This window comes from Gobius niger (assembly GCF_951799975.1).
Source record: "Gobius niger genome assembly, chromosome: 9".
Lineage (NCBI taxonomy): Eukaryota > Metazoa > Chordata > Actinopteri > Gobiiformes > Gobiidae > Gobius > Gobius niger.
The window spans coordinates 26,945,216-26,972,557 of NC_136860.1; the positions used below are offsets into that span (position 1 = coordinate 26,945,216).

General features: G+C 41.3%; 2 protein-coding genes across 2 annotated transcripts in view; one reads left to right on the top strand and one right to left on the bottom strand.

Annotated features, from left to right (window-relative positions):
- LOC306968184 (general transcription factor IIF subunit 2-like) overlaps positions 1–27,342 on the bottom strand; it is a gene marked incomplete at its 5' end in the record, with an annotated part of 63,952 nt that overhangs the window by 28,155 nt on the left and 8,455 nt on the right. The gene's annotated exons all lie outside the window — the stretch shown is intronic.
- On the top strand, positions 6,740–8,552 carry kctd4 (potassium channel tetramerization domain containing 4). Its single transcript, XM_079563498.1, has one exon. It carries the CDS (start codon positions 7,006–7,008, stop codon positions 7,780–7,782), a length of 777 nt encoding a protein of 258 aa, XP_079419624.1. The 5' UTR covers positions 6,740–7,005; the 3' UTR covers positions 7,783–8,552.

Here is a 27,342-nt window from a genome sequence, read left to right on the forward strand (position 1 = left end):
TCTGTAAATTCACTTGAATAGAGAGTGCCATCGGGGCGAACAAGCAAACAGCATAAAGCGTAATGGCGTCATGCGCGTTCATGCTCAGCTGTAGCGTTAGCCATTTCCTCCATACTGAAGCCGCGGACCAAGAGGTAACTTTGGAAGGTTGTATGCAGCGGAGAATAAGAAAAGACTGGCTTCAACAACTAACAAAAAGAAACGAAGAATTTATTCGAGTGCGACAAAAAGGGCGAAAGCCGAGTCTGATCGGCGAAGGCAAAGAACCAGAGTAAACATCGGAAAATGTTGAGAGAATCTCAATAGCGTCATTTTTGCTTGAAAGGTAAGAAATTATTACTTGTTGATGCTTTTTAAAAAAGCGGTGTCTGTGAATGTTACTTCACTGAAACAAGCCATAAAATAATCATATTTTGAAATTACCCAACTGATTGATCTAATAGTTTTATACCGACAGACAACTTGTGTAGTATTAGCAGCAGACTAGCAGTGTCAGTAATAACAGCAATTGTGCTGTACCTACAAAATATTTCAGGAGTAACAGTGGTTATGGTGCTCTATTTACATTGGCAAAAATAGTGTTCTTAACTAGCTTTTGTTGGCCGCAAAATAAGCATGACTGTTCACGGATTTATAAGAAGTGAAACAACTACAAAAAGTAAACACCGGACATGTGACTTTTACAAGCATAGTTTTGGCTTTCCCTAGTAGTATTTCTACCAGTGGAATTCTTTTATTATTACAGTTAGGCCTACGTTTATGCATACTAAGTATACAAGTATTTTTTTTTCCTCCTTCAAATGTCCTTCATTCGTTTATCTGTTTTAGTTGGCTTTTTCGTTCGATTCACTCAGGTATGCATTTGCTCAAGTATCGCATCTTGGAAAACATACACTGAAATTGATTTGGTCTAAATATCTTACAAAACAGTAACGTTTCTTACCTCAGTTGAGGTCATGCCTGCAAATCTGTAAATTGACCAGGACAGGTCTGTTATTTCTGGTGCTCGTACAGCCTGAGCCTCATGCACGAGCTTGTCCATTGAGGCTGCAGTGACGCATTTGGCCTGACAGGGCAATTGCGAGTACAAAACTGCCAAACTCCACATAGCCTCTTTAAGGTTAAGGTTGAGGCAGCAACAGAAAGGAGTAGGCATGGAATGGGATAGCTGGACAAATTGTATGATCTGTCTTTTTTATATAAATGTGTATGTATGAACGCTGTTTACTAGTATTACTTTATGTAGAGAGTTATCGCGTGAAACCCCTGTGAAGTCGTGGCCTTGTGAGGGGTCTGCACCGAACACACACAGCCTGCGCTAAGACTGGCAGGTGAGGGGTGAGGGGTGAGATGGCGAGGTTATGTAAGGTGAGGCTTAAAGGTGTCGAGATCGTCTTTGCTTCTGCTGCAGGACAGAGCTAACACAAAAATCGTCCAGAGGTTTTACAGTTTTTAAGAGGGAATACTAATAGACATGTTGCCTCTTGTTTAGGGCATTCGCACTAAGAAACATCAGACATACTGTACAAGTGTGGGGGATTTAACATAGCGTAAATATCAAAAACTGTATTATCCTTTTTTATTGTTCAGTCTTTGCACATTTGTTAGCTTTGCATCATGCAGCTTTGTGAGCAAGAAAAACAGCGCTGACAAGAGTGAAGTCTTCATCCTCTAAAGACCTTAGTTTTCTATAGACGTCAAGGGCTTCATTACGCTCTTCATGAGACGCTAAAAGCAGCTCCCTCTCCTCTGAGAGGACATACGTGGAGTCTGTACAGGAGACAGGTGTCAGTAATGAATAAAACCACAGACTAACAGCTCTCTGCTCATCCAAGCCCCTGTTGTAAGTGTGTGCAGCCTTCACAGCACTTAGAGCAGACCCATGAATAATTGACATAGAAGGGAGAAAGGGAGTCCTTCTCACAGCGTTTGGGAAATGTGATTTTAGGCTCGTTAATAAAGAGACAACAGCAGCTGGAACAAACAGATTTGCCGTGACTTTGGAAGCAGCGGCTCTGCTTCATGAGCCAGTATTAATGAACAGGAGGCTGAAAACAGGTCAAACCTCCCACAATCCTCTTCACTGCATCTTGGCCTCGTTTGCAATTCCAATGGAGTGTTGTTGATGATACCGCTAATCACTTACGATTATAAAAACAGCGCAGCCAGGCAGCGTTGTCAATCTGGGAACACGCCACATCCAATGGAAGAGGCACATCACTAAACAATATTTAATTTTGCAAAGGCATCTTTGTTTTGCAAAATTAGTCACAAACAAGATTAAACAGAGTATGACAAAAAAGCAACATGTCATTTAGGGGGAAATATAAACCAGAGATTACAATAATCATTGAATTTATAATAAGACCTTGCTAATACTGAAATGGGGCACAGAACATATTTAACTTGAGTACCTAAAGGTTCCACATAATAGTTGATTCTAAAATGACACCAAACTATAACAATGCACATTTCACAATCATTGGGCTTCCGTCACGCTGTTGCTATGACATCATCTGCATTTCCTCTTAATTAATCAAAAAAAGGAAATACGTAAAAACGGGTAAGAGCGTGCGCAGATTTGTGGGAATTGTGCAGACAGTGCGTAATACCCATCAGACACAGATGGTGTCATGATGACCCAGGTATTCTGTCACTCTTGCCCAAGCTGCTAAATTATGCGGATGACTGGCATCGCTGCGCAGGTGTAAACACATCTTACGCAGGTTACAAACTGTCTGGATGGGAATAGCTCTGCTGCTGCTGTGGCCGCAATCATGAATAAACAATCAAGCCAGAGTAACAACTGTCCATCAAAGTGTGTAATATTATCGTATACTAGGGAATCCCAACAGTGGAGTGATACGGTATAGGGCTGGCAAGTTCATTTGAAGAGCACAATTTGTACACCAAGTCAAAGTGCTTCACAGGAATATATCAAAATTAGGCTTCATAAAATGACGAGGCAAATCAATAATGCATAAATGATTAAAAAAATATAATGTTTCATCAACAATTGAGATGCAGATAAAATATTTTCATGTCATATGTTACATTTCACAGCCTGTCTCACATCTTCAGGATGACTCTTCCACATTTTGGCTGCATATAAACATGCAGCCTCACCATGTTTAGTCCTGATTCTGGGCACCAGCAGGAGACTGCTCCTTGATTTTCTTTTTTTCTGTATATTTTTTGTGGCTGGGCTTGTCTCTCCACAGACGTGACTCGTAACTTCACTGCAACATCACCAGCTCATCTCCATGGAGATGTTCCTCCGTTGCTTTGACAACAGGCGGCCAAACATTTGGTTTAAATACATTAGATGCTCTTCCAAATGATTTTTTTGCAATAATTGGTGTTAATCTGAGCAGATGGAGCAGGTTTTTTATCAATGGCATCTTAAAAATAAAAAGTAAAAGCGGAGATCGATCCACGTTACATGTGGACAGTTAGCAAGCCGGTTAGTCCAGGAAAGTTTTAGCCTGCTCAATGTATTTTTCCTATAGCTTTGAGCATTCCCCATATAACATTCCAAATTATGAATGATCCAGATGTTTCTGCTGTTTTCAACCCATTGACCAGATTTAGGTAATGGTTAGAAATCATTAATGTAGACCTTTGGAGATTTGACTTTATATACATGCCTTTCAGTCATGTGACTTTTGTTGTTCTGGCGGCCATTTTGAATACCGAAGTAGAATTATGCAGGACAACAACATGTAACAATATCTCTATTCAGGGTATAAAAGAAGGACAACTGATTGACAGTGACAATTTAATGTACTCGTAATCATTGCTCAAGAAGATAACGGTAAAAACACGGCCCCAGAGACGCACGTTTATGTGAAGAAACCAGTGAGTCAGTGTTTAAGATATTAGCACGCTACCGGTTAGCATTTAGCTTCAACAGTTCAGCTCCGACCTCTCCAAGAGAAAGCCCTGGGCCACACTCCAAACATCTAGCCTTGGATACGACATGTGACAGAGGTAAGAGGTGAGCTGTTGCTGTAGTATTTCCTCAGTGAGCCACACATGTGTTTATCATGTTGAAGCCATTGACAGTTGATTGATGACAGTTGCTAACCGGTAGCATGCTAACGTCTTGAGCAACTTAAACACTGACTCAGACTGAGACTCTGTTGACATGACAAACTGTAAAAATCATAGAGAAAGGTTTTCTGTTTCCCCTTTGATGTGCTCTAAGGAGTGAAGCAGATAATTAGTAAATCCTGCTGTAGCTCGACAGACAGCACTGCTACGTCTGTGCCACATTTGCTGGTTATATCACATAAACGTCCGTCTCTGGGGCCTTGTTTTCTTCTTGAGCAATGATTACGAGTACATAAAAATGCCACTGTCAGTCAGTAATCCTGAGTAGAGCTATTGTTACAGGTTGTAGTACTGCATAATGGTACTTCAGTATTCAAAATGGCCACCGGAACTATGTGCATTTCATTGGAAACGCATGTATACGAATTTGCGTATAAAGGTGGCCTCTGAGCTAACTATATTCAGTTAAATTTCTGCTTTTGGCAGGGTTGGATGTACAGCCAATGGCCAACATTCCACTAAACATCATCTTATAATATGTTAAGGATAAAGAAACCAGAGAAATTATATAAATGCCTTGAAACGGATGTGTCATGTCTCGCCATGCTTTAAAAAAGGAACTGACTTCAAAATGTATTTGAAGAACGCTTAGTTCAAATAGGCCCGGTAAGCCGTTGGCTAACAGAAGTACACATTTGGAACAGGCTCAGATAGCGGAGTTTCTGTAACAAACGTGATTGACATCATGTTTGTGTTTTGAGTTTTACAATAATTGCATACTTTATAACCTGTAGTATTCTTCAGTGTGACTTTAAAGTAGCTGCAAGTGTTTGTCTGTAGCAAACCAACTTAAAATGACTCGAATTAAGCTGCTAATCTATTGAGTTTAATTGTATCTAATGAAAAAGGCAGAATGAACAAGGGAAGAATTTTAATTGCACAGGGAACCTTTTAATGAAGGCCAACTACCCGCTGCTTAATCAAACACATCTTTTGGGCTCCATCTTCAATTCCACATATTTTATTTTCTAAGAATAATTACAGAAAAGACCACTCCTGGAGCAGAAACACTGGGCGGTCAATTTGCTCATTATTCTCCAAATGTTCCAATGATGTTAAAGGTTACCATATAATTTAGGTCAAAATCTAATTACATTTGCATCAATCTTAGAGACACAATAAATATACAAGGAATAAGATGGCAGATCTGTGAGTTTCTTCACTCCAGAAAAAACTATTTGTGCATTCCCCATGACTTTCCTTCGCAGCCAGCAGCCTCCTTCATAATCAGGGATGAGGCATAAAAGCGCGTCACCAGCCCCCCCGTAAGTGTATAGTCGTTTGAAATAGACACTGGTTTCACGCTGGAGGAACTGTGTGGTAAACAGATGGATAAGGCTGCAAGAGGCGCTGCATCTTAAGACTCGCACAAAACCCGGACACTTTCACACCACAAAAAGCATGGACGCAACCCCCCATCCAGCTGGCAACAGGGCGGTTATTATTTGTAAGACAATGCAAGCAGAGACTAGGAACCAAACCATCTTATGCTTCAGGTCTTAATGCCCAATTTGTACATAGAAACGTGCCGCTTTTGAGTCCAGTGGTGGACAGTGAGGTGAGCTGCTTTACTTGCACAAACTTTCCTCCCCGCTCCCATCTACTTACATGCAGAATGAATGGCTTTTGTAGTGCATCAATGACATGTAGGTCGGAGCTGGCTGTTCACACAAAAGTGGCATGGTATAAGATCACATGCATATTGGATTTAGGGGAACATACATATCCAGGTGGCCTCGGTCACATCTGAAAAAATGTGATCTGTGTTGTTCAGATTGTCATGAAAAGATCAGATACAGGTCGCATATAGAGGAAAAGATTATCTGATTTGGGTCACATGTACATAATATTTTCCAGCTGAATTCTTAAATTGTGTAGAAGACTCTAAGCCAGCACAACATATTGTCAAATTATCGTTATCCTAATATTAGGTGATACAATACTTATCTCACAAGACACCAAATATATCGTAAAAATATTGAGATCTCACTGTGATGTATATAGTTGTTGCTAAAACTGTTACACACAAAACACAAGGGGGGTAATTTATCAAGGCAGGTGCTAAATAGTGGGTGCAAGGTAATAAATCAAGTATGCTATTTTGTTGTCTTTTTGCACTTGATTTACCATTTGATGTTGCCTGTATTTTAGTATTAGGACCCCAAATCTGATATGTAAACTAGATGATGCGCGAGTAAAAAATCCGATAATGACTCTGCTGCTGATCCACTTTTGCTTCCACCTGTGCTACTGCTACTGCTGCTTTGCACACGAGCACACACTTGGTAAATGACCACCAAGGTAACTAAAAAATGTGCAAATCTAATGAAGCCTGGAACTGCACTGGTCCAAGACTAAGACCTTGTGAACATTAACTATTTAGTGACAGTTGTTTATGTTTAGGCTGAGGAAATTCCAAGTCAACACAAAAAAAAAAAAAAATCAATTCGAATTCTTTGCACTTCAGCGACATGATGCATTAGTTATACATTCCACATTCCTTCCGGCTATTCGCAGTTTCCACAAGGATCATTACAGATGGAGAAACAGTGAAGTAGCTTTTGAAGGCTTGTGTTTTCTCCTCCCCATGTGTGACGCTGTCTGCCCACTCACTCTAAAGAGAGAGCGAGAGAGAGAGGAGGGACAGTGAGCAGCAGCCAGTCTGTTTCCCTCTCCCAGTTCACAGTAGCTCCTCTCTGGCAGCCCGCACATCACCCTTCCCTCCCTCCGCTCTCTCCACACATCCAGCAGTCGCCGTGTGTGCGCTTGCCGACAGCTCACAGCGGGAGCGCGGCACGATCCTCAACAAAGCAAAGTGTAAAATCGATCTCCGTGTTGGTCGGCAGCCCGCTCTGAGGCTGGACTGAAGCTGAGGGGCACGCGGACCGGAGAATGGAATGGAACCTTCGAAGAATGGAGAGTGAACTAAGGCACATCAACCCAGACTTGCTCCAGCCCAGCAAAAGCTTCAAGAAGCCGTCCTCCGGTACGATCACGCTCAATGTGGGTGGCTTTCTGTACACGGCGCACCGGACCACGCTCTCCAAGCACCTGGGCTCCTTCCTAGAAGAGCTGGCAAACGGGAAGAAGCCCGTGCAGCACACCGACTCGATGGGGAACCCGTTCATCGACAGAGACGGTCCGGTCTTTCGCCACGTTCTCAACTATCTACGAACTGGTGAGCTGCAGCTGCCGGACGACTTCAGGGAGGCGGGGCTTCTGAGGAAAGAGGCAGACTTTTACCGTCTGAGCGAACTGGTCGACCTGGTGTGCGAATGGGAAAGCCAGCGAGCGGCGCTGAAGGAGCCGGCCTTTCTGGAGGTGACGGACAGCCACGACCGCTCCCAAGGTCTCAAAGTGTACTGCAGCGACGCGGCCTTCATCGAAAAAGTCAAAGGGCGCCTCGTGCAGATCTCCAAAAGTCGCCTGGATGGGTTTCCCGAAGAGTTCGAGGTGTCGTCCAACGTGATCCAGTTTAAACACTTCATCAAGTCGGAGCCCGGGTCGCGACTAGTGCTGAAGGAGGACAGCACCTTCCTGTGTACTCTTGACTGTCTGAAGCTAGAGACCGTGATGTTAGCGCTACGGTCCGGCTTCAAGCTCATCACCAGCCTAGACAGCAGCAGAGGCTCTGTGGTGGTAGCCGAGGCCTTGCACTTTGTCAAATAAGATAGACGTAATCCGAATTAGACGAGTGGAGAAAGGTATTGATGTTGGTATTTTGGCTTGAAGTATTTGTGAAATGTTGCCGAGTTGTGTGAGCAGGAGTACGTGTGGAGCCTTTTAAAATGTCATCTGAAAAGTATTCATAATACAGTCTTGCGGAACAGTGCTGGCTTATAAAGTGCCGGTTTGTAACTTTGAGTGAAGCCACAGCGCAGTTTTTGGGCAGCAGTCTTTGTCACAACATAAATATAGAGTTTAAATGATTTATGTATGATTTATGATTCGTGCATTTGGTTTGTGGAGCACTTTAAAAATATGGATTCAATACCTTCCATGTGGTTGTCAGTGGTGTCATTCACTCCTCTGGCTTTCTCTGTGGATCTTCGTCTCCGCTTTTGCTGCGAAAGATTTCAAAGCCAGATGTGATGTGCCCTTACTCTGGTGCCAGCCATCTCCTACTCAGTCTGTGCGCGTGGCTGTGTGTCATGATGCTGCGGTGTGTTCAATGGGTTTATAGCTTGTGGTTTATTAGCCTCTTTGGAGACCTTAATAAAATAATTATGTATCGAGATCGTATTTTTCCAGTTTGGACAGAAACCAACACAATTCATCAACATACTACATTGTGACACAGTAAGCTTCAGTGCTGAGTGACTATTGTAAGGGCTTTGAGTCTAGCATGATGCATGTGCACTAAACTGTGTCTGTTAGTGCTGTGAGACTTGATAACTATTCATTTAACATGTGAACAATTTACAAATAAAATTGTCACAGACTGAAAATATTGGTGGGAAACATTTGTGTCTAACACAATAGAACTGTCGATACCTAATGCCTCATGACATTGTTGACATGTTGACAAAAACGGTAAATGTGTAATAGCACAATTCCTCACAAACAAATTTAAATTGCAATCGGCAAATTGCATGAACTGCGATTATTTAGTCAAAGTTGTATCTTCTGCACACAAATATTTTCGTTTCCATACAGTCGTAAACACATAAAACGGCTGGCTTGTTCTGAAATGCATGCAAGGCTTGTTCAAAAGAAACAAATTGATGAAACAAATTTCATTGCAATCATATGCTTGGCAGGAAAATCACAATAAAGTATACAAAATCAGACATTACTCTCAAAGGATTGCAAACACCCTGTCAGCTTCTAGAACCTTCTCCCATTTACACTTTGTACACGTGTTAAAATGCTGTTTTTTATGGGGTACTACATAGGTGTGCGAAAACAAGTCACAAGTATAAAATGTGCCGCATGGATTTCTCACAACTAATGTGTGCAATGACAAAGGTGCGATGTTCCTCTCAGGCTCGTTTTTGAATCACAAAATCACCACTTTAAGCTGATATGAAAGAATCCGTCAATGTAAGACTTTTGGATAGAGAAAATAGCACTTATCTTTGACACCAGCGAGTATTTATGATGAAACATCGCACATTTTGTGACAATATATGGGTTTGAAAATGCAGCCTCTAAAGTAGCGCACCAAGCCCGAATGGCCATTTGTTCCGCTTTTTGAGAGAATGTGTGAATGCATTTAATCTGACGATGTAACAAAGCAAACATCAATTACTCCATAGACACATAGTGAAGAATTAGCACCTAACACTAATATTTTATCCTCTGCTGTCACCAGTGTGTGATTACAGGCTGTTGTCATGGACATAATAATACGTCTAATATTCAGCACTGAGGTTGATTGTTCTCCAAGGCTCTAATTTTGTCTGTGAATGAAAAATGTCCCGTGAAAAAAGCTGAAGGCAGTTAATGTAGCAATAATGAACGGGGTCACCCACCTCTAAAAGATAAGCGTAAAAGAAAGGTGTAAAAGTCCAATATTATGCTTTGTTCACACCTTTCCACCTTCGCATCGGCATTTCATATTTTACAGCTTGAAATAAAAGTCAATCGTAGAAAAAAGTTTTCAAGTCGTCATATTAGCGTCGAGGATGTCACTTCAAGAGGCTTTGTCGGCAAAACATTATCGTTTGCAGCAGGCTGGACTTAGTGGCCAATAAAGCCTCTTGATGTGAGAAATGAATTATCTGGCTCGAGAACATTTTCCTACAATGGGGAAACTCCTGTACGACAGAGAACACAAACAAAGAGTAAAAAAGCCCTGGTTTGTGAGCTTAGAGAGTGAAGCAGTTTGAAACAAAGCCGAAAAGCGCTAGCTGTCAGCAAGAACAGCTTTAAAGTGAAGGAAATTTGAGTGTTGAAATGATCGTAATGAGTCTGGTGAAGCTGTCTGGGCTTTTTAAGGGAGCACCACCATGTGCCCTCAGTAAGTGCATTTAGAAGGAAATAATGAAACTACTCAAAACATGTATGAATGAAACGAAACTCATCTCCAGGCATGTTTTCGGTTAAAAAGCTGAAAAAAAGTCAGTTAAGTAGAATACTTAATGAAAATGCCCACATCTATTTAATGACACGGCAAAATGGACTGGCTCAGCTGGGGCTTTGTGCTGTCATTCTTCCACCTTCTCGATCCTTTGGGGATGCCGCTCAGCGCTCGGTCCGCACAGTGTGGTATTTTTAAAGTAGGACAGGCACCCTCTTGCATAAAGGAGGATCTCATTTTAGACAGCTCTGTGGAGATGTGTGCCGCCGCTTGAATACATTATAGAACAAAAATATTAACAACTCATGACCTCCAATTTATAATGTTGATGAGCAAAAAGGCACAAGGAGGAACAGTTATGTATAATTTTAGGGATGTTGGTAGATTGGGACGCTGCCGACAATACGGCCTGAGCTCTTGTTGCGGAGACAATTGCAAGTAAAGCAGAGATTACACCAGATTAGGCGTCAAATCAATATGTATTTTACATTGTTGTGTAGCCTCGGGATAAAGCCATAAAAGCCACATAGGGATTGGAACAAGCCGTGAAGTGTCAGGCTGAGGTCGCCGAGGTTTGATTAGAACCAATATCTTCGGGCCTTGTCGGTATTTTTGACACAGCATACAGTTAAATTAGGGCAGAGTGCGGGGGGAGACGTTCGGCAAACTGTCAAAATCAGGGCTCTGGTATTTACACCATTTCACGCCACACATCAACACACATTCAAAGGGATGTGTGGGAGTATGGATTATAATTTACTGCGATTATAAATGCAACACAAAGAGAAGCCCAGGCTTAATTTTTCAACACTTGTATGCGATATTGTTTGTGTGTTTTGTCCATCCTTTGGGGGAGCTCAACAATGGTGTGTGTCTGAATGAGCAGCACTTCTCACTGCTCCACTGCCCCCTCCGTGGACTCTCCAGCCATCTGCTCCAGCTGCTTGTGTCGTCAAACCAGCGCTACACGGGTCTGAGTAAAGCACCCACGCGCTTCTGACATCAGGAAAAGCTTACACTAAATGCTTATGGACAAACAGCCAACGGAAGGAAACAGTAAGTGCGATAACAGATGATAAACAAGAGGTTAACCAGGCAATAAAAGTGATGGTTACTGTCTGTATTTACACATCAATATAGTACATCCTAATCAAAGTACTCGATACATCTATGCTGGGTTTAACAGACTTGGTTTACTCCTGGTCAATCAATAGATGCCTGGGGTCTGTCGGAACATGTTTGTAAAAGACTCAAAGGAGCACAAGAACTAAACAAAGGCTGATAACTTCAACACAGACAAGACTAACTTTATTGTTCAACAAGGGAGATAAATGATCAAACCAAATATGGCAATTTAGATCTAAACTTGATCCTATATGTTTTGCTTTGGCTAAGTCATTTTTGGTAAAGTGAAGTAACAAAGTACTAAACATTAGACACTGTGCAGGCTTAATTTTTACAATGTCACTGAGCTTGTCCTGACTCCTGAGCACACTTCACTCATAATACTAAAACAGCTGACTGATGGCTACGAAATCCATCAAAATGCCTTATCATAACTGTTGTAGTTAAGGTGCTCTTTAGTGTTTGGGGAACAGAGGCTGACAAAAGCAAGAAAAAGGTACTCTTCCTTTATAAAGCCTGTTTTTTTAAGCCTGTATTCCAACAGGGCTAGTTTATTGAACATCTTGAAAGCCTATTGAGCTGGGTGTTATTCTTATTTGTCGCGCGAAGCAGCCAACACAGCCTTCTTCGGGATAGTTTATGTCTCTCGTGCTGAGCGGCTCATGACAGACGTGCTCAGCTCATTTAATGGCACATTGCTGTCACACAGTAGGAACAACTCTCGAGCTGCAAGTTCATCCAGATCCACCATTTGTCAGTTTGGACGAGGCCTTTCAGAAAATGAGGCTGACACGCCGAAAGAACAGGGTGAACAAAGAGCGATCGCTGCCGTTTAATCAAATCTGTCCGTTTTCAGCCTTTTCACAAACTAATAAATCAATACCAGCTTTTCATTGGAAACACTGACGAAATGAGAGACAAATGCAAACTTTGCCCAGATGGAACTCATTCAATAACCATCTCTTTCTTTAGTTTCTCAGAAATACAATACAGCAGGCTATTAGTTATCATGCCCTCATTCATCTTCTGTTGATTACTAGTTGCAGCGAGTGGAGTCCCGTAACTGTTGGCAGCATGCACACCAATTAGGAGTCAAAAGCATCTTTGAGTCCATGCTGGAATTCCTCATTAACCCAGATAAAATCCTCTGAGATCTCGTTTGCATAAGGAGTCCACAGTTTGGAAGAGCTGACTCCATCCAGAGAGTGGAAAACAGCCGGGTGGTTCGACAATATATCGACCTTCCTGCTGAAAAACAACCACTGTCGGTCTGCACAATTTTGGGGGAAACAAAACATATTGGCAGTTTGTCAAGGTTTTCAAGCTACAAGAGCAGAATCCTAAATTAAACTATGAATCAAGCTCTGGCATTGACCTAAACTGAATACCGTCTGCACCAGCTGTAACACTGGCTCTTTAATTGCACATTACGTCCATGCATCTTTAATGATGACTGCCATGATGGTTATTAGCAGGTCCAACACTCTCATCAAAACCCTCCCTTAAATGACAGCAGACCCCAGGGGGCATTGTGCCATTACACATTCAAATACACCTGAAAATCCCATTAAAAATACACTCTGGTATTCTCACTGTGAGCTTCCCCGCTGCTCTGTGACGCACTGTACAGCGAGCTGCACCATTCGTGAAAAATATCTCCACAATTTTTCTGATCGGGGTGGCGATTAGGTTTGCAAGCTAGATTCGAAAATCAGCACTCACTCAGAACACTTGCAATACACAACAATACACTATGCTACTTTAAGCCTCAACCATCAATACCTCGCTATAGCCATGTGTTGAATGGTTTGTCCATAAACTTTAGCCACACCTTTGCATACTCTCTTTAATTGGATTGGGTAAATGGAGTCCAATAAGCAAATGTCCAGCCGTGTTGATTAAGTGGACTTCACTGTATTTATTTATTTCTGAGACGATTGAGAGGTCTTGTGAAATTGGATAGGGTGCTTTCGTAGAGGCCACAAATGCTGGCCTAAAGCAATGCCATTACAATTTAGTGCCAGGGTGAGCTCAACCACCAGCTGCTCATTTAAGAAAGGGCCCATAAATCCCTCTATATTGCCATTATTCCCACGTGTCCCTCCAGCAAAAGCAGGTTTTTGAAACAGTTTTCAGTGGGTCACAAGCCATTTTTTTTCAATGGTATAAAAACACCATCTGATTCTGTTATAAGGACTGTTTTCAGCTTGTTTTCCTCATTGTGTCTGCTCTTTAGGCTTAACTAGTGCTTATTCAACAACAATTTGTGTTAGCATTAAGTCCAAATGTGTTTGTATTTGGGTCACAGCTCGTCATTCTAGCGTGATAGTAGGTCCTGACACCAAATCATTAGAGAACCACTGTTTAGCATACTGCTGCAAGCTGCTGTGTTTTGCATAAAACTAACTCAGCAATTGAATGCAGTGAATACAGGTGTGCATTCAGTATCAGATATTTAGAATAGTATACACACAAACCTGTATTTTTTGCAGGATCAGCTCCGATATCCAATAGCAGTACCTCATCCCCTTGTTTTATACTACTGAGTCAGTCCCGTCAGGCTGATGGGGTCACAGCTGTTTTGGACATAAGTGGCACATTCTGGTCAACCATCCGTCAATCACGAGGAAAACTGTGTTTAAATGCGTCTTTTATAGCACATTCCGTCTCTACCATTACTGGCCGATGACCAAATCACCCACTCAGAAAAGAATCACCAGCATTTCAGACCTCATTCTTCGAAAAAGATGATACTTTGAACCCTTATGACATACTATCAAGCGCATGCAGAGGCATTTCATCTGCTCTTTGGGCAGGAAGCAGCTTCATGTGGTCTTGTCCGTGCCCTACATTCGATGCTGCTACTGAGCCAGATTATCAAAGCACATATTTTCATCTTTCAGCACGAGAAAGTGAGGAGATGGCAGAAGCAGCAGAGATGAGTAAGAGAAGCACATGAAAAGGTCAGGACACACTTTTGTGCTCAAACAAAGGATGAATTTACCCACTGAAACAGGGACAGAATCAAAGGTATGAGGCGATACCAACTGGTTTTCTATTCAGCGGTCCGCATTCTTTCTTATATTTTTGCTGAATATTTAATTGACATGTGATTTCAATTGTTGACCGATATGGGTTTTTCTAAGACCGATGCTAATTTTTAGTTTTATTGGCCAAATCGATTATTCACGGCCGATATTTTCAACCAATATTTCTCCAAATGTCTCGTCTATAGCCCTGTATATGATGCTTCTGAACTGAAAAAGGGGTCAGTGTTGAACTGTGACAGCAAGGGGTGCTTTATTAGGGGCTGTTTTTTTTTTTTAAACATCCCTGTTTAGTAAGTACTTCAGAGGGAGCTAACTAAAAACGCTGTCTCTATCTCTAATAGTTCCGTATCATAAGCAAAAATCTGCAATGTAGAATATATAAACTTAAATTTGCGATGTTTCAGTTTCCCCTCAGGCCTAGAAAGTTGTGGGAGGGATCATTTTAAATATATCGACTTATCAGCATTAGATCGGCCGATAGCTGATACTGAAAGATACCCAAATGTCATTCGACCAATATATCGTTCAACCTCTAATTTCAATGATGTTGAAGTCCTCATTCTCCTACCCAACTACTATATCGATTTTTGTTTCATTCTCATACTCTCGAAACACTGCTGCATCATTAAGCATCACTGGCTTTGTCCTCAGCCAATCAGAAGGCTAAATGCAACCATAGAAACATCTTTCAAATTCATCTATACGGGGATTCCGAAAGGTTCTCTTGAAAAAAAAAATGGCTTAATGAATTACGATATGTCTGATAAAGCCCACTATCTATTTTTGAATTGTATATTTGGGATCCTACCTTATTATGTAACGCTACAATAAATCTATAGGTCGCCATATGATTTTGCAGTGCACGTACAGTTCCCAGCTAAGCAGCACCGAGGCCAAAGCCAAAGCCTCTTCACGGTCCTGCTGAATGTGATAATCAACATGTTTTGACACAACATGACTCCGCGTCTGCTCTGCGCCACATCCCTCTGACGTCCTGGAGGCCTTCTATATGTATGGCATGTGGACTTGCTTTAGCATCCATAGTAAGGCTGAAACAACTAATCGATTAATCGACAACTAATCGATTACTAAAATAGTTGTCAACTATTTCAGTAATCGATTCATCGTTTTCTAGCAAACACAGACTAAAATAGAGCAAAAAAAGACATGACAATTATGTATTTTGGATAAAAACCTACTTTGTTTTTAAAGTTAGGGTCTGTAGTGTTTTGTACATTATAAATTTCATAAACATCTGTCTTTGTCTCGTCCAATCAGAAGCAGAATTAGAACAAAGAGCCTGCTACAAACGTCTACTTTTAGTTTACTCCATCAACATGTCCTCAAGCGGCGCCACTTTAGCTTATGTGATAAAAAAAAATGAAATACAATTTCCATGCACCTTTCACAGCCAAGCGATTAATCGATTAATCGTAAAAATAATCAGTAGATTAATCGATTACCAAAATAATCGTTAGTTGCAGCCCTACTCCATAGAGTATATTTTAAAAAGCAGCAGTTTACTTATAATGCAAACCTGAAAGAAAGTGCTGATTTGCTGTTCTTACCGTGAAATCGGCTGTCTCGGGCTGAAAATTGTAAAAAGTGCACAGAAATTCATAGTTTCTTCCATTGAGGTATGGATCAAAGACATTTTTCCCCATGTGGACAATAAAGTACACCTGAACTTGAGCTTATCAATTGGCGTCTTCCTTGAATAAATTGACCTGTAGCATCGATAGAAATAGCTAATTCTGGATGATACTTTGTTGATGCCAGACAAATGGTGGGTGAGCAGCTTTTAACAGAAGAAAGTTTTGTTGTGGCTGACTAAAAGCCTCCCACACGTTGCTCAATTATTTCTAGAGAAACCGTGCTTAAAAGCGGCGTAAACATATGGAGCGTTTGACCCGCGGATGACACACACATTTAGAATATGCTTTTTAATCAACAGCGAACCCGTACAATGATCTAATGACGACGTGGGATGTTTAATTCATGGGTCAGTGTGTATATATCTATTATGAGTCCATTGTCTCCAAAATGTAGGTCAAGTGAACAAAGCAAATTTGAACAAGTCAGTGAGTTAAAGATAAGTTTAGTGTAAAGTACAGCCTGGAGATTCCCCCTCCGTGCCCTTCGTAAGGCATGGGTTGAGCTTATTAAAAATAAAAGGCTTAAGAAAAACGTTACTGATAACAGTTCACAACAGAAACAAGGAAAAGGTCATAACTTAAATCAACCTTTACCGTTTCATATACTTCCAAAATATGAAAAATAGCCTTGACATTTGACATTCACCTTTTCATTTTTTTAACAGCAGCTCCACTGACGGACTCTGGAAACTACAACAGAACAGAGCGTTCATTTATTGTTAATAGAATAAAATAATGTGGCTTTAAAGAGAGCAGGGCCCTTTATTTTAACTGGCACAGATGTGTATGGCTGCATGATCGAATTGCAAGTTATACAATTGGTTAGATTTGCACAATGTAGTTTTAATTTTCCAGATTCAGCTGACAGTGAAGATTTCATACACAACACAACAAGACTATGAACACTTGATAGAACATCACTCATCTCACCAACAATGTTTCTAACAACTCTGAAAGAGTAAAGAGAGGTCGGAGACTCTGGAAGTCTAATTCAGCAGTTTATTTATCATCAGTATGGGACCTGGAGACATATATTGTGTATTGGTCTTTGAAGTCTGGTGGTGCTTCCACGGAAGGAGGTTTAATTAGTCCTAAAATTGGTATCATAGAGAGAGCCATGAGTGCTAGTGCAGCGCAAAGGCTCTTTCACACCAACCCAATCATCTCCTGTCAGAAGTGGTCGAGCAGGTTTTCGCAGACGGCCGGGTGCGTGTGGGATGCCGTCAGCCGTACATGGCAGTCTGTGGAGGTCAGTGAAGCTAGTTCTGGGCGATTGCATTCGTCACGTTACCGTCTATCTGTCGCCGCACTAGGAGCGCTGTGGCCTAGTGTTCATCAGCTGGGAGGAGAGCTTTTCTAATGTGTTTTTGTGGGACTCACCATATTGCTAATTGTGTTACATGTCATGCTTGATAAATGTACAAACTTCTTTGTGACAGATAAGAGACAATGGGATGATGAGAATACAATTCACATGTTCCCAGAGACTGTCACCACACGACGTCTGAATGGGGACTGATGCATTTTGTAGACAACTGACAGACGCGAGCTATAAACATTTCACAGAGAGCCATAAAATCATGCACACGGGGGACGGGGTAGACGAGAGAAAACCTGCACATACACATAGTCGTCCTGCCCCCCCCCAGTCACACGGTGGTGAGTTGGTGAGAATCCACTTTAAGGCTTCTCTGCAATGCTGGGAAACTGATAACTGTTAATGTGGTTGAAATGCACCACAAAGATGACGCCGGGCATGGCTGAGGTTATCCACAATGGACTGTCAATAATATGGAAGAAAGTATGTACTGTATCGTATCTTGTGCATCTGTTAGAAGAATGGCTGATACTTACAGACAGCGGCACAACTCTGCAACTACAAGGCAAACTAAATTCGAGGTTTAGTAAAAGCGTGCCCCACACCTACTCACACATCTGCGAGCAACGATTCCTCTGCCTCATGTGACCTTGATAAAATACAGCAATATTTCACAAGCAACAAACAGAGTAAAGAGTGGGCCTCGGTGGGAAAGCTGTATGTTTGTGGGCAGTAAACAAAATACACACCCAGCAAAGCCATAAAGCAATACGTTCACAGAAGGAGAGGGTTAAGCCACAAAAACATCAAGGCTACATTACCAGAGAACCCAAGTCCAGTCCACAGTCTGTCATATTGATCTGAAAACTGCTTCATCTCAATGCAAATATGAAGAAGTGTATATTGCACGGTGAAATTGGTGAGGACGTGTAGCGAATATGAACAACTCCAGTTTGTCTTTCTGATATAGTCCATTTGGTTCCACAGATAAACGAATTGGATGCCTCACTCTGTTCTGTTTCAAGGTTTCCTGTCATTAATAAACTGCTATATTCTTGCAAGGCTAGAAAATTCTAATCAGAGTTTACCTCAAATCCTGTTTGGATTTTAAAAAATATGATCACATCACAACTATAAAGGCCCCTTTGCTCCAACTCCATTTCGACACATTGCAGTTATTTTTTAAGTTATCTATTGTAGCACTGTGTTGTTTTACAACTTGACCACCACAAAACTACACAGCAGTGCAGCGATTAGTGCTCGTGCTTCACAGCTAGAAGGTCCCAGGTTCGATTCCCACCTGGACGGGGCCTTTTTGGGTGGAGTTTGCATGTCCTCCCCGTGTCTGCGTAGGTTTCCTTCGGGTACTCCGGTTTCCCCTACCACTAAAATCTGTACAATAGGCCAGGATGAATGAGAGTGTGTTTGAGAAGCGCATGGGGATGGAAAGCCCAAGGCTACAATCCAGTGTGGCTTGTTTACATGCATGAGACCCATGTATGTTCATTAACATGCACTGTCCCGACCAAATTAACCAATAAAAAAAAAAAAGGATGCGAAAAGCCTTGAACTGACCAAGGCATCTGTAAAATCCTAGATGCTCATGGAGTTTTTTTACACAGTCTGTCTTAATTCCTTTTTGACATTGTACTTTAAATTAATTTCTGTTTGGGTCTCACAAGGCGAATGACATTCCAAACACGAGTAAAGATCACATTACCATATCAGACTCCCTTCTGAGGCCAAGTATTTCAGTGGAGGCAGCAGACGGCACGGTGCAGCACAGGAGAGCTGACAGCTCGAAACTTCTCTGACAGTGACAGGGCCCCAGAGGTTTGAGCTTCAGCACCACCAGCCAAGACTTTCTAAGGTCAACATGGCATGACACAATCTCTCCTCCCTGGCATCACTGCAGCCAGGTCAAAATGTATATTCTGACGGTACAAGCGCTTTTATCAATATGTTGTAGTGCCAAAGGTATAGAAAGGCAGTCTCTAAAACGTTATTTGTTCTTTAGACAGAAGGCTTCGTTCCCATCTGTTTGTATCACCAGTTACAAATACTTGGCATGCTTACAAACATAAATTATATTTTTTTAAACATATTTTAAGTGTCCAAGGGTTTTGTAGTTACGTTTTGATTGGCTAAAACGAGATGCATCAGCAGCAAATATCCCACCAAAAGTCTATCCTCTTTCCAAACAATTCAAACAGGTGCCATATGAGACCGATATTATTGTGCCATAGTTTTTTGCACAGTAATGTCAATCTGGATTTTGCCAGATTACTTCAAACAAGGCACTAGAATAAGAAGATATGACTCCCAAACTGGACTCAAACCTAAACTAAATCTGACAATACTCAGACACAATAAGCCTTCAGGTGAAAGGTAAAAAACATAACGACAAAAACATGGATGGCCCAACCAAAAAGTGACAAAAACGTGCCGGAAAAGCAACAATAGCACAATAAGCACATTGAGTTGCCGTGTGCATGAAATGTGCTGTATAAATAAATTTGAGGAAAACATGACCAAAATAAGGCGTCCAAAAAAACAAAAATAAATGTAAAAAAACTACGAAAACGGACAAAAAGCATCAACAAAAAAAATTGCTTTAAAAATGTGACAACAAAGGGGCGAGAAAAAAAGTTAGGAGCACAGTGACACTTGGCCGGTCTCTGATAAGAAAAAATTCACTATTTGTTCTTTTATGCTAAAATGCTCCGGTTACATCTTTGCCCCAGCGTTGAGCTTGAGACACACTGCTCAAAGATGTTTTCCTCTCTGTCTTGTGTATATTTACATTCAGTGAAACTGTGAGAAATCCGGCCTCAGCTGGATAGATAAGGGTTAGGGAACGGAGCGACCTGGCATCACCGTGGACCAATGAGAGGCTGCAGCAGCTTTGCCCTTTCAAGGACAGAGTATAAAAACAAAGAAAGTTACACAGCGCCGTCGGGGAGAACTTGTGTCCCTGTCCAGTGGCCAGAGTTTGTCATTCATTTACTCAAAAATGGAGATCGGCTCTTTGTCATATGTTAGACTTAAGCTGTGTGTTCAAATTGTTAATAGTCCTTATCCTTTTTTCCCCCCCCATCAGTCTCCAAGCCTGTTTCGATTTGATATGGACACAGCACCACAGCAGAACCATGTAAGCAATAATCAGAATCCACACAAAATTGCTTTGTTCTTGGCAAATTTCAACTATTCTATAATGTATCACTATTCTCAAAGCATTTTTCACACGGTCTGACCTAAACTTACACAAGCAGAGGAGTGCGGGTTAAGTGTATGTTTGTAGTGTCGTCTGAAGCCGTTTAAAGAGCGACCCAGTCGAGTTCCTCTTTAGGCGGTTCAGGGGGCACAAAAATGAACAAAGCTCCTTCAATAATCCACCTACTATGTCTGCATAACATCCAACCTGCCTGCACCGTCTTACACAACACACTGCAGCAATAGGAATCTTATTATGGTACAAATAAAAGCTCTCGAGTCAAACTAGCCAACCTAAGCAAACAAATCGCAATTATGTTCACTTGTTATCAACTCTATACAAAGGCCAGACTTCAAAGGTTCTCTGATACAGATAGTTTTGTGGAAGAATTTAGCAGATAGAAGATCCACTTTGTCAAATGCACAAACATTACTCAGAGAGAGATCAATATTTCAGTGCGGCACAAAGGGTTTCTCCAAAAAGGCCCAACTAATCGATACTAAAACAATCTTGTAGGTCATTTCATGTCTTAAAAAATGACACTTGATCCAAGCATATTTGCCATGGTTTTCTATTCATTTTAGATTACAAAGGCTCTGAAAAGTTGAGGGAAAAACGTCCAGGTACACGTGTAAAAAGTTTTATGTGGCTTGTGGAATGTGAACCATGTCACGATAACCCGAGTCTGAAAAATTGTTGTCGGAGGAATTTCACTAAAAGCATAATGTCTGCGCTGTACAACATCGAGTCCATTCAGTCCTTACTCACTCACAGCAGAAATCAATATCTGCCACACTTGTTACCGGCTGCCGGTCGCTGTGGCAGAAATCCACAAAGCAGCGAAACTCTGTAGGCTGCTCAACTCAGCCAGAGGAGAAACAACAATATGAGGGATTCGTCAATCAGCCGCTGCTGTCACTTGTGGACACTTGACCACTCACCGACTGCGTGAAGGTGATTTTTTGTTTGCCGTTTCCAGATCAATATGTGGTCACTCTATTCTGTTCTTATCAGCCAGTCGATAAATCAGGAGCTTTTCTTCAAGGGGAGATACTTTTTGTACCACGTTAGGAAGTTACATGAAGCAGAGAATGGATCTCAATCAACCACCTGTGGCAAGGTCGATAAGCACAGAAATGTCACATATAAAACCAAAAGTTTGCGCAATATCAAATATGGGTCCGAGTCCAATTACTATTTTGACTAACTGGATCACCAACCTTTGTGTAAAAACTTTAAAATGTATTATGTAATATTGTGAGTTTTTTCAGCCCATAGGTTTTAGTCGAAGACAGCATTAAAGGGGCTGTCAAGTGGGGAGAGACAACACTGAGGCCAGCAAAGTGGCCATCGTGCAGCATCCAGAACGATCTTCAGGGAAATTTAATGGACTTCATATACAATTTAATGCCCAAAGACCCTCCAGTCCTGATTCTGGTTTCTTTATCTACTAGCTGAGACCCTGCCTTTGGCCTCGCTAGTCTCCACATTTGATATTCTGAGATTATGACTTATTACAAGGAAATGTCCAGTATAGTCCCTATAACCCGTCACTTAGTATAGCTGTAGACCCGCACTAAGTAGACCAGTGGTTTCCAACCCATTCCAAAAACTATGGCCACTACAAATGTTTAAAATAGTGAATGCAAAAATAATTTCAAACACACTGCAATATGAGTGTTTGATGAACCCGTACTCATGTCTTATATATTATATTATATATTATACATATATTATAGACAATAGATGTGGTTTGGAGGATGTACCTGTACCGGTGCGGCGTCTACAGCTGCAGTTTAGCGGTGAGTGACGATGACACACATCGCCCTGTTTGGATGCGCACACACAGGCACGGCAGTCAGATCTCGTGCACTCGCGTTGTTGTGACGCCGGGTTGTCATCGGACAGCAGCACCACGGTCCAAATGGACCCGTGGCCAATGCCCGCGGCCGGTGGGACCGTCACGTGGGGGCCGCCCGCGGATTTCTGGGAAATAAACATGGCGGCGCCCTTATGGAGCTTAAGCTCCGCCCTACTCGCAATTGCGTTTATACTATAGATCCCGGCTTGGGACTGACACAAGAGTACATTGGCTGGTGACCCTGTGAGTGGATTATCAGTCTTCTAATTATGGTTGCGCATCGTGAGAGCGGCGTGAGAGCAGCGGTGGAGACCCTCTCCCCTCTATTAAAGGACATGTACTCCACCCGTCTCCCGCAAAGCCGTCAGAATCGCCAGGGACCCTTCGCACCCATCACACAGTCTCTTCAAGGTAATGTCTTCACGGACGAGACTGTGGAATCTACGGGTCAGTTCCAGTCGACTGAAGAACTGTTTCATACACAAGGCCATCGGAGAAGCTGAACTCCCTCACATTCACATGGTTTGACAAATAAAAAATCAGGAATCTTGAATATAGTCGTATATTGTGCTATGAGAGTTTCACTCTGACATATTTCAGTAATCCTGCACATTTACCCCATTTCCATTTCGCACTGAAAACGTCAGCACTCACTCCCATGAACGTCACACGGAGATTTCTATTAAACTAATCTGTATTTTAAATCTCTTTCATCAAACTTGCTTTGATCCTGTCCACTGGTCACTAGTGTATAAAAGGAGGAAGTGCTGGCGTTTAGTATAACTACAGTTTTAAAAGATCAATAAAACTAATTGTATTTTTAAGACACATGATTTATACTACACACGATACCAAGTCTAAGGAGTATCAAATTGAAAAGGTCACAAAAAAGCATGAGGATCGACATTCTCAAATATCGGTTTGATCCATTTTAAAAAGTTGCTCCTTTGAACATCAGGCAAATGAAAGTGTTCATTTGTGATTTAAGGTGAGATTAAAAAAAAAAATATTCAAGAAACTGTTCAGAAACCAAAGTACAAAAAGCCCGGGAAAACAATCATAATTTTGCCCAGTCCTAGTTTCTTATCACAAGAGACAAACTGAGGAGAGGGAAAATTAGGAAGCCGCTGTGCGCATCTCTTTGAACTCCAGGTAATTTCACTCGCCCTATGCTAATGAAAAAGCGAATGAGGCGTCATAAAATATTAACATTCCCCAAACTTTGGAGGAAAAACTCCCTGTAGGTCCGACAGTTGCTCCGTTCTCCTCCACAGCATCAACGGCGCCTAAGCCTGTTTCCTAGCAACCTCTTAATCAATACCTGGTTCTCGCCGGAAGAAACCAGAACCACGAACGAGAAAATAATAGAGGAACGTTTAGCCAGCAGCGCAGTGGTACAAAGGCGACGTCAGGCAGTGCTGCGTACATATCAATCAGCCCGTAACCGTTAGCAACATCGCTTACTCTTAGCTCGTTAGATAGGCATTAGAGGGAGTGAGGTGTCGGCATGAGGCAGGGTCTAAAGTCGCATGTGAAAAACACTTATTCTCACAGAACGACAGACATGCAGATGCTACACTGTTGGATTTTCTATCTCATAAAGTTTCTTTGTACAGAAAAATAAAGTGCATATTTTCAATAAATGAATGCTACTTTTATTTATATTCTACAAAGCTTAGAATTTTGAGCTGAAGTTTCCCCATTTCTGTCATACATTTTTGATGTATTTCACAATAAACCATGACAATATAAGGTAACATGTGTTTTTACATTTCTGGCAAAACGAAGCCTCAAACAAAACTCACTGCTACTTAAAAGTTCAGTTTTATCAGTTTAGACCAGTGGTTCTCAACCTTTTGGAGCCACGACCCCCATTACAACAGTTAAAGGGGTTCATGACCCCCCCCGCCCTGGTCACACCGTGAGAAATAGGCTCTTTAGTCTACATAATTCTTTAAAAACAAAGACAAAAAACAAATGGCTAAAGTAAACTTCATCAAATTACATACAAATAATGGCACACACATGCTACAATAAAATATTAGATTATATGCTAATAAAAATATGTATATTTTATCTACATGATCTGGTGACCCCCCTAATTTGTCTCGCGACCCTCTTGGGGGTCCCGACCCCCCGGTTGAGAACCACTGGTTTAGACATGACTCTCCCAATGTAACTATTATAGATTTGTTTTGGTGATTAAGTATTTTAGACACAATTTGCAGGGTAAAATAAAGGTTATTGAAATGGTTAGGTAAAATATCAATCTTTTTCTAAACATTCAAGATCACTTTTCTTTAATTGCGCAGCCTAATGAGGAATTTCTGAAGTACACAATATGCCCATGCCATTATTAAACTAAATAGTCATTCCATTTGACCGCAGAACCACTCATATTTGCAGTTTTTATGTAACTTACAACAAAGTGCTGCCTTTTCACCTCAGGAAGAGTATGATTAACAACTCTTGCAGCAGTTTGGCACAAATTATGGCTCCAAACAAACTCGGATGGTTGCCCATGTTGGCACGGAGGGGTCATACCTGTGCTGTTTACACAAGCGCTCATCAGTGGAGGAGCGAGTGGGAGCCCGGTGTCATCTTGAGCACCTTTCTGTGGGCGCGTGGGGGTGGAGTCAAACAGTGGTAAATACAGGCTCGACCGGCACATCGCCAAGGACAATATACTAAAGTGCTCCTCTGCTGCACTCGAACAGGCAAGACAGTATTACAGGAGGAGAGATGTGACTTTTCGGGAACAGACATCACAAAGTAGATGTCGCAGGAAAATCTGACTTGTTTGAGTGGGCTGGCAGCACTTTGCACAAACACACTACCGGTCAGAAGTTTGGAAACATTTTAGGTTTTGTTTTTCCTTTAATTTGAAGACTGTTTACATTGTAGAATCTCACTGAAGGCATTCATTTGGAATTATGTTTTAATGCTTGATGAGTAGAAGCTCTGCACACCCGAGAAGGCGACAGGTGCGTAGAAGAATAGATTACTTAACTTGAAAAAAAAGCTCCCGCACACTGTCTCACTCTTTTACTTGGCTTTTATAGCAGTAACGTTTCGGTCTCTCTGACCTTCATCAAACTTGAATAAAAAGTTAGATGAAGATCAGAGAGGCCGAAACGTTACTGCAATAAAAGCCAAGTAATAGTGTGAGACAATGGGTGGGAGCTTTTTTTCAAGTTGAATTATGTTTTAAACAAAAAAGTTAAATATATTCTTTAAAATCGCCGCCTTTTGCTTTGATTACTACTTTGCACACTTTTGACAGCGGGTTGAAAATCATGAAGCTTCCTCATGGAGCTCATTGAGAAAAGCGTCAAGAAAAAAGGGACTTGAGTGAACTTAGCCCCTCATCATGCTCAAATAAAAAAAAAAAATATGCCAATCATTTGTGCTATGTTTGTGCGGTAAAAATCTTCGTTTGTGCTTTTAGCGTTTTTGAGAGATTAATGATTGTTTTATCGGTCAAATCTAATGTCACCCTGCTCGTTATAAAGCTCCAAAACAGGTCAAAATTGTATCAACCGCTTCCTCTACATCTGTGCTGTTTTGTGCTGGTTCAGTTTTTAAACCATTAGAAACTTTAGAGCCTTGGGGCGTCCATGCCCGTCCTTATCTGCAGCGCACACGTGTCAGGAGTGCACGACAACACACACTGCAAGCAAAAAACAGTCATTAATATCTCAAAAACGATAACAAACGTAGCACAAACGATTGACATATATTTCATATAAATTTGAGTATGATGAGAGGCCAGCTTCACACTAATAGAAAAGGGTGGCGATTTTGAAGAATTAAATATGTAAAACACTAGTTATTTCACCCCTTTTTGTTTCTTACATGAATCCGTGTGTTGATTCATAGTTTGTTTATCCAGATTTTAACGGATGTGTATTTCATTCTTGAGGGGTGCAGTGCAGTGCACAGCGTCCTGGGTTATTGAGGGGGACCTGCGTTTTCCTTCTTTCTTAGTCAAGATTTCTGTACATTATGTAATCATACATAATGTCCCCTTCGAGATCAAATTAATCTGTTTCTGAAAAGAACTGTGAAACAACTACATTTAGCATGCCATAGAACGAGAATACTTGTAATGTTCTCATTGCTACACTAACTGGGTTTTTGTTACAGTACAATTCCCTATTTGCTGGGTTTATCATGTTGTGATGCAATAGACCTTAAGTGTTTGTTTCAGATGCAGCCAAGGTTATTGTTGGTACCCGTGTGTGGGGTGAATGATTAAAAATTCCCTACTGTGTGTGAAGCGCTTTGGGTGGCAAAAGTGTCACGTGAAAAGCACTAGATACTATTCCATTCCAAATAATTGCTGCAGAATGAGCACCACATTAGGGATGGATGATCCTAAGGGTGTTTGGAAATTAACATAAAGCAACTCCACAAAGTGCTCATGTCTTCGTGGCCGCTTGTAGTTGTGCCTTTTTTAAACCACTATGAATCCTACAAACATTAACACTGTGGAATATCTAATGAATATTTATGATGAAAAAAATTCATAAATACTTGGCCTTTCATCTGCCAGATCTTCCATCTTCAAAGTTAAAGGTTCAGAGTTTGCTGTAATGTCAATGTACCACGTGTGCGACTGTGCGTACAGAGAAATTAAATTTGTGCAAAAATACAAAAACATAATGAGAGGAACACATTCCAGAATGGAAATGAAAAGAATCAAAAGCACTGATTTCCAGAAACTAATCGAAATTTCTGTGCTGACCATTTGCCGCTTTTGGCTGTTAAAAACCCTTTTGCCAAAGCGAATAATCCATTATCGCATGTGGGAGGTAGTAATGCACATTGGAGTGTGGGTGCATGTAAAGTGCACAAGGGCGGCAATAGAATAAACCTGTGGCTGCACTTGATGAAGAGAGAGCTTTTTCATATGATTCCCACACAAGCAGAAATGTGTGTAGCAGATTCAAAACAAAACACTGTACAAAATTATGAATAGATA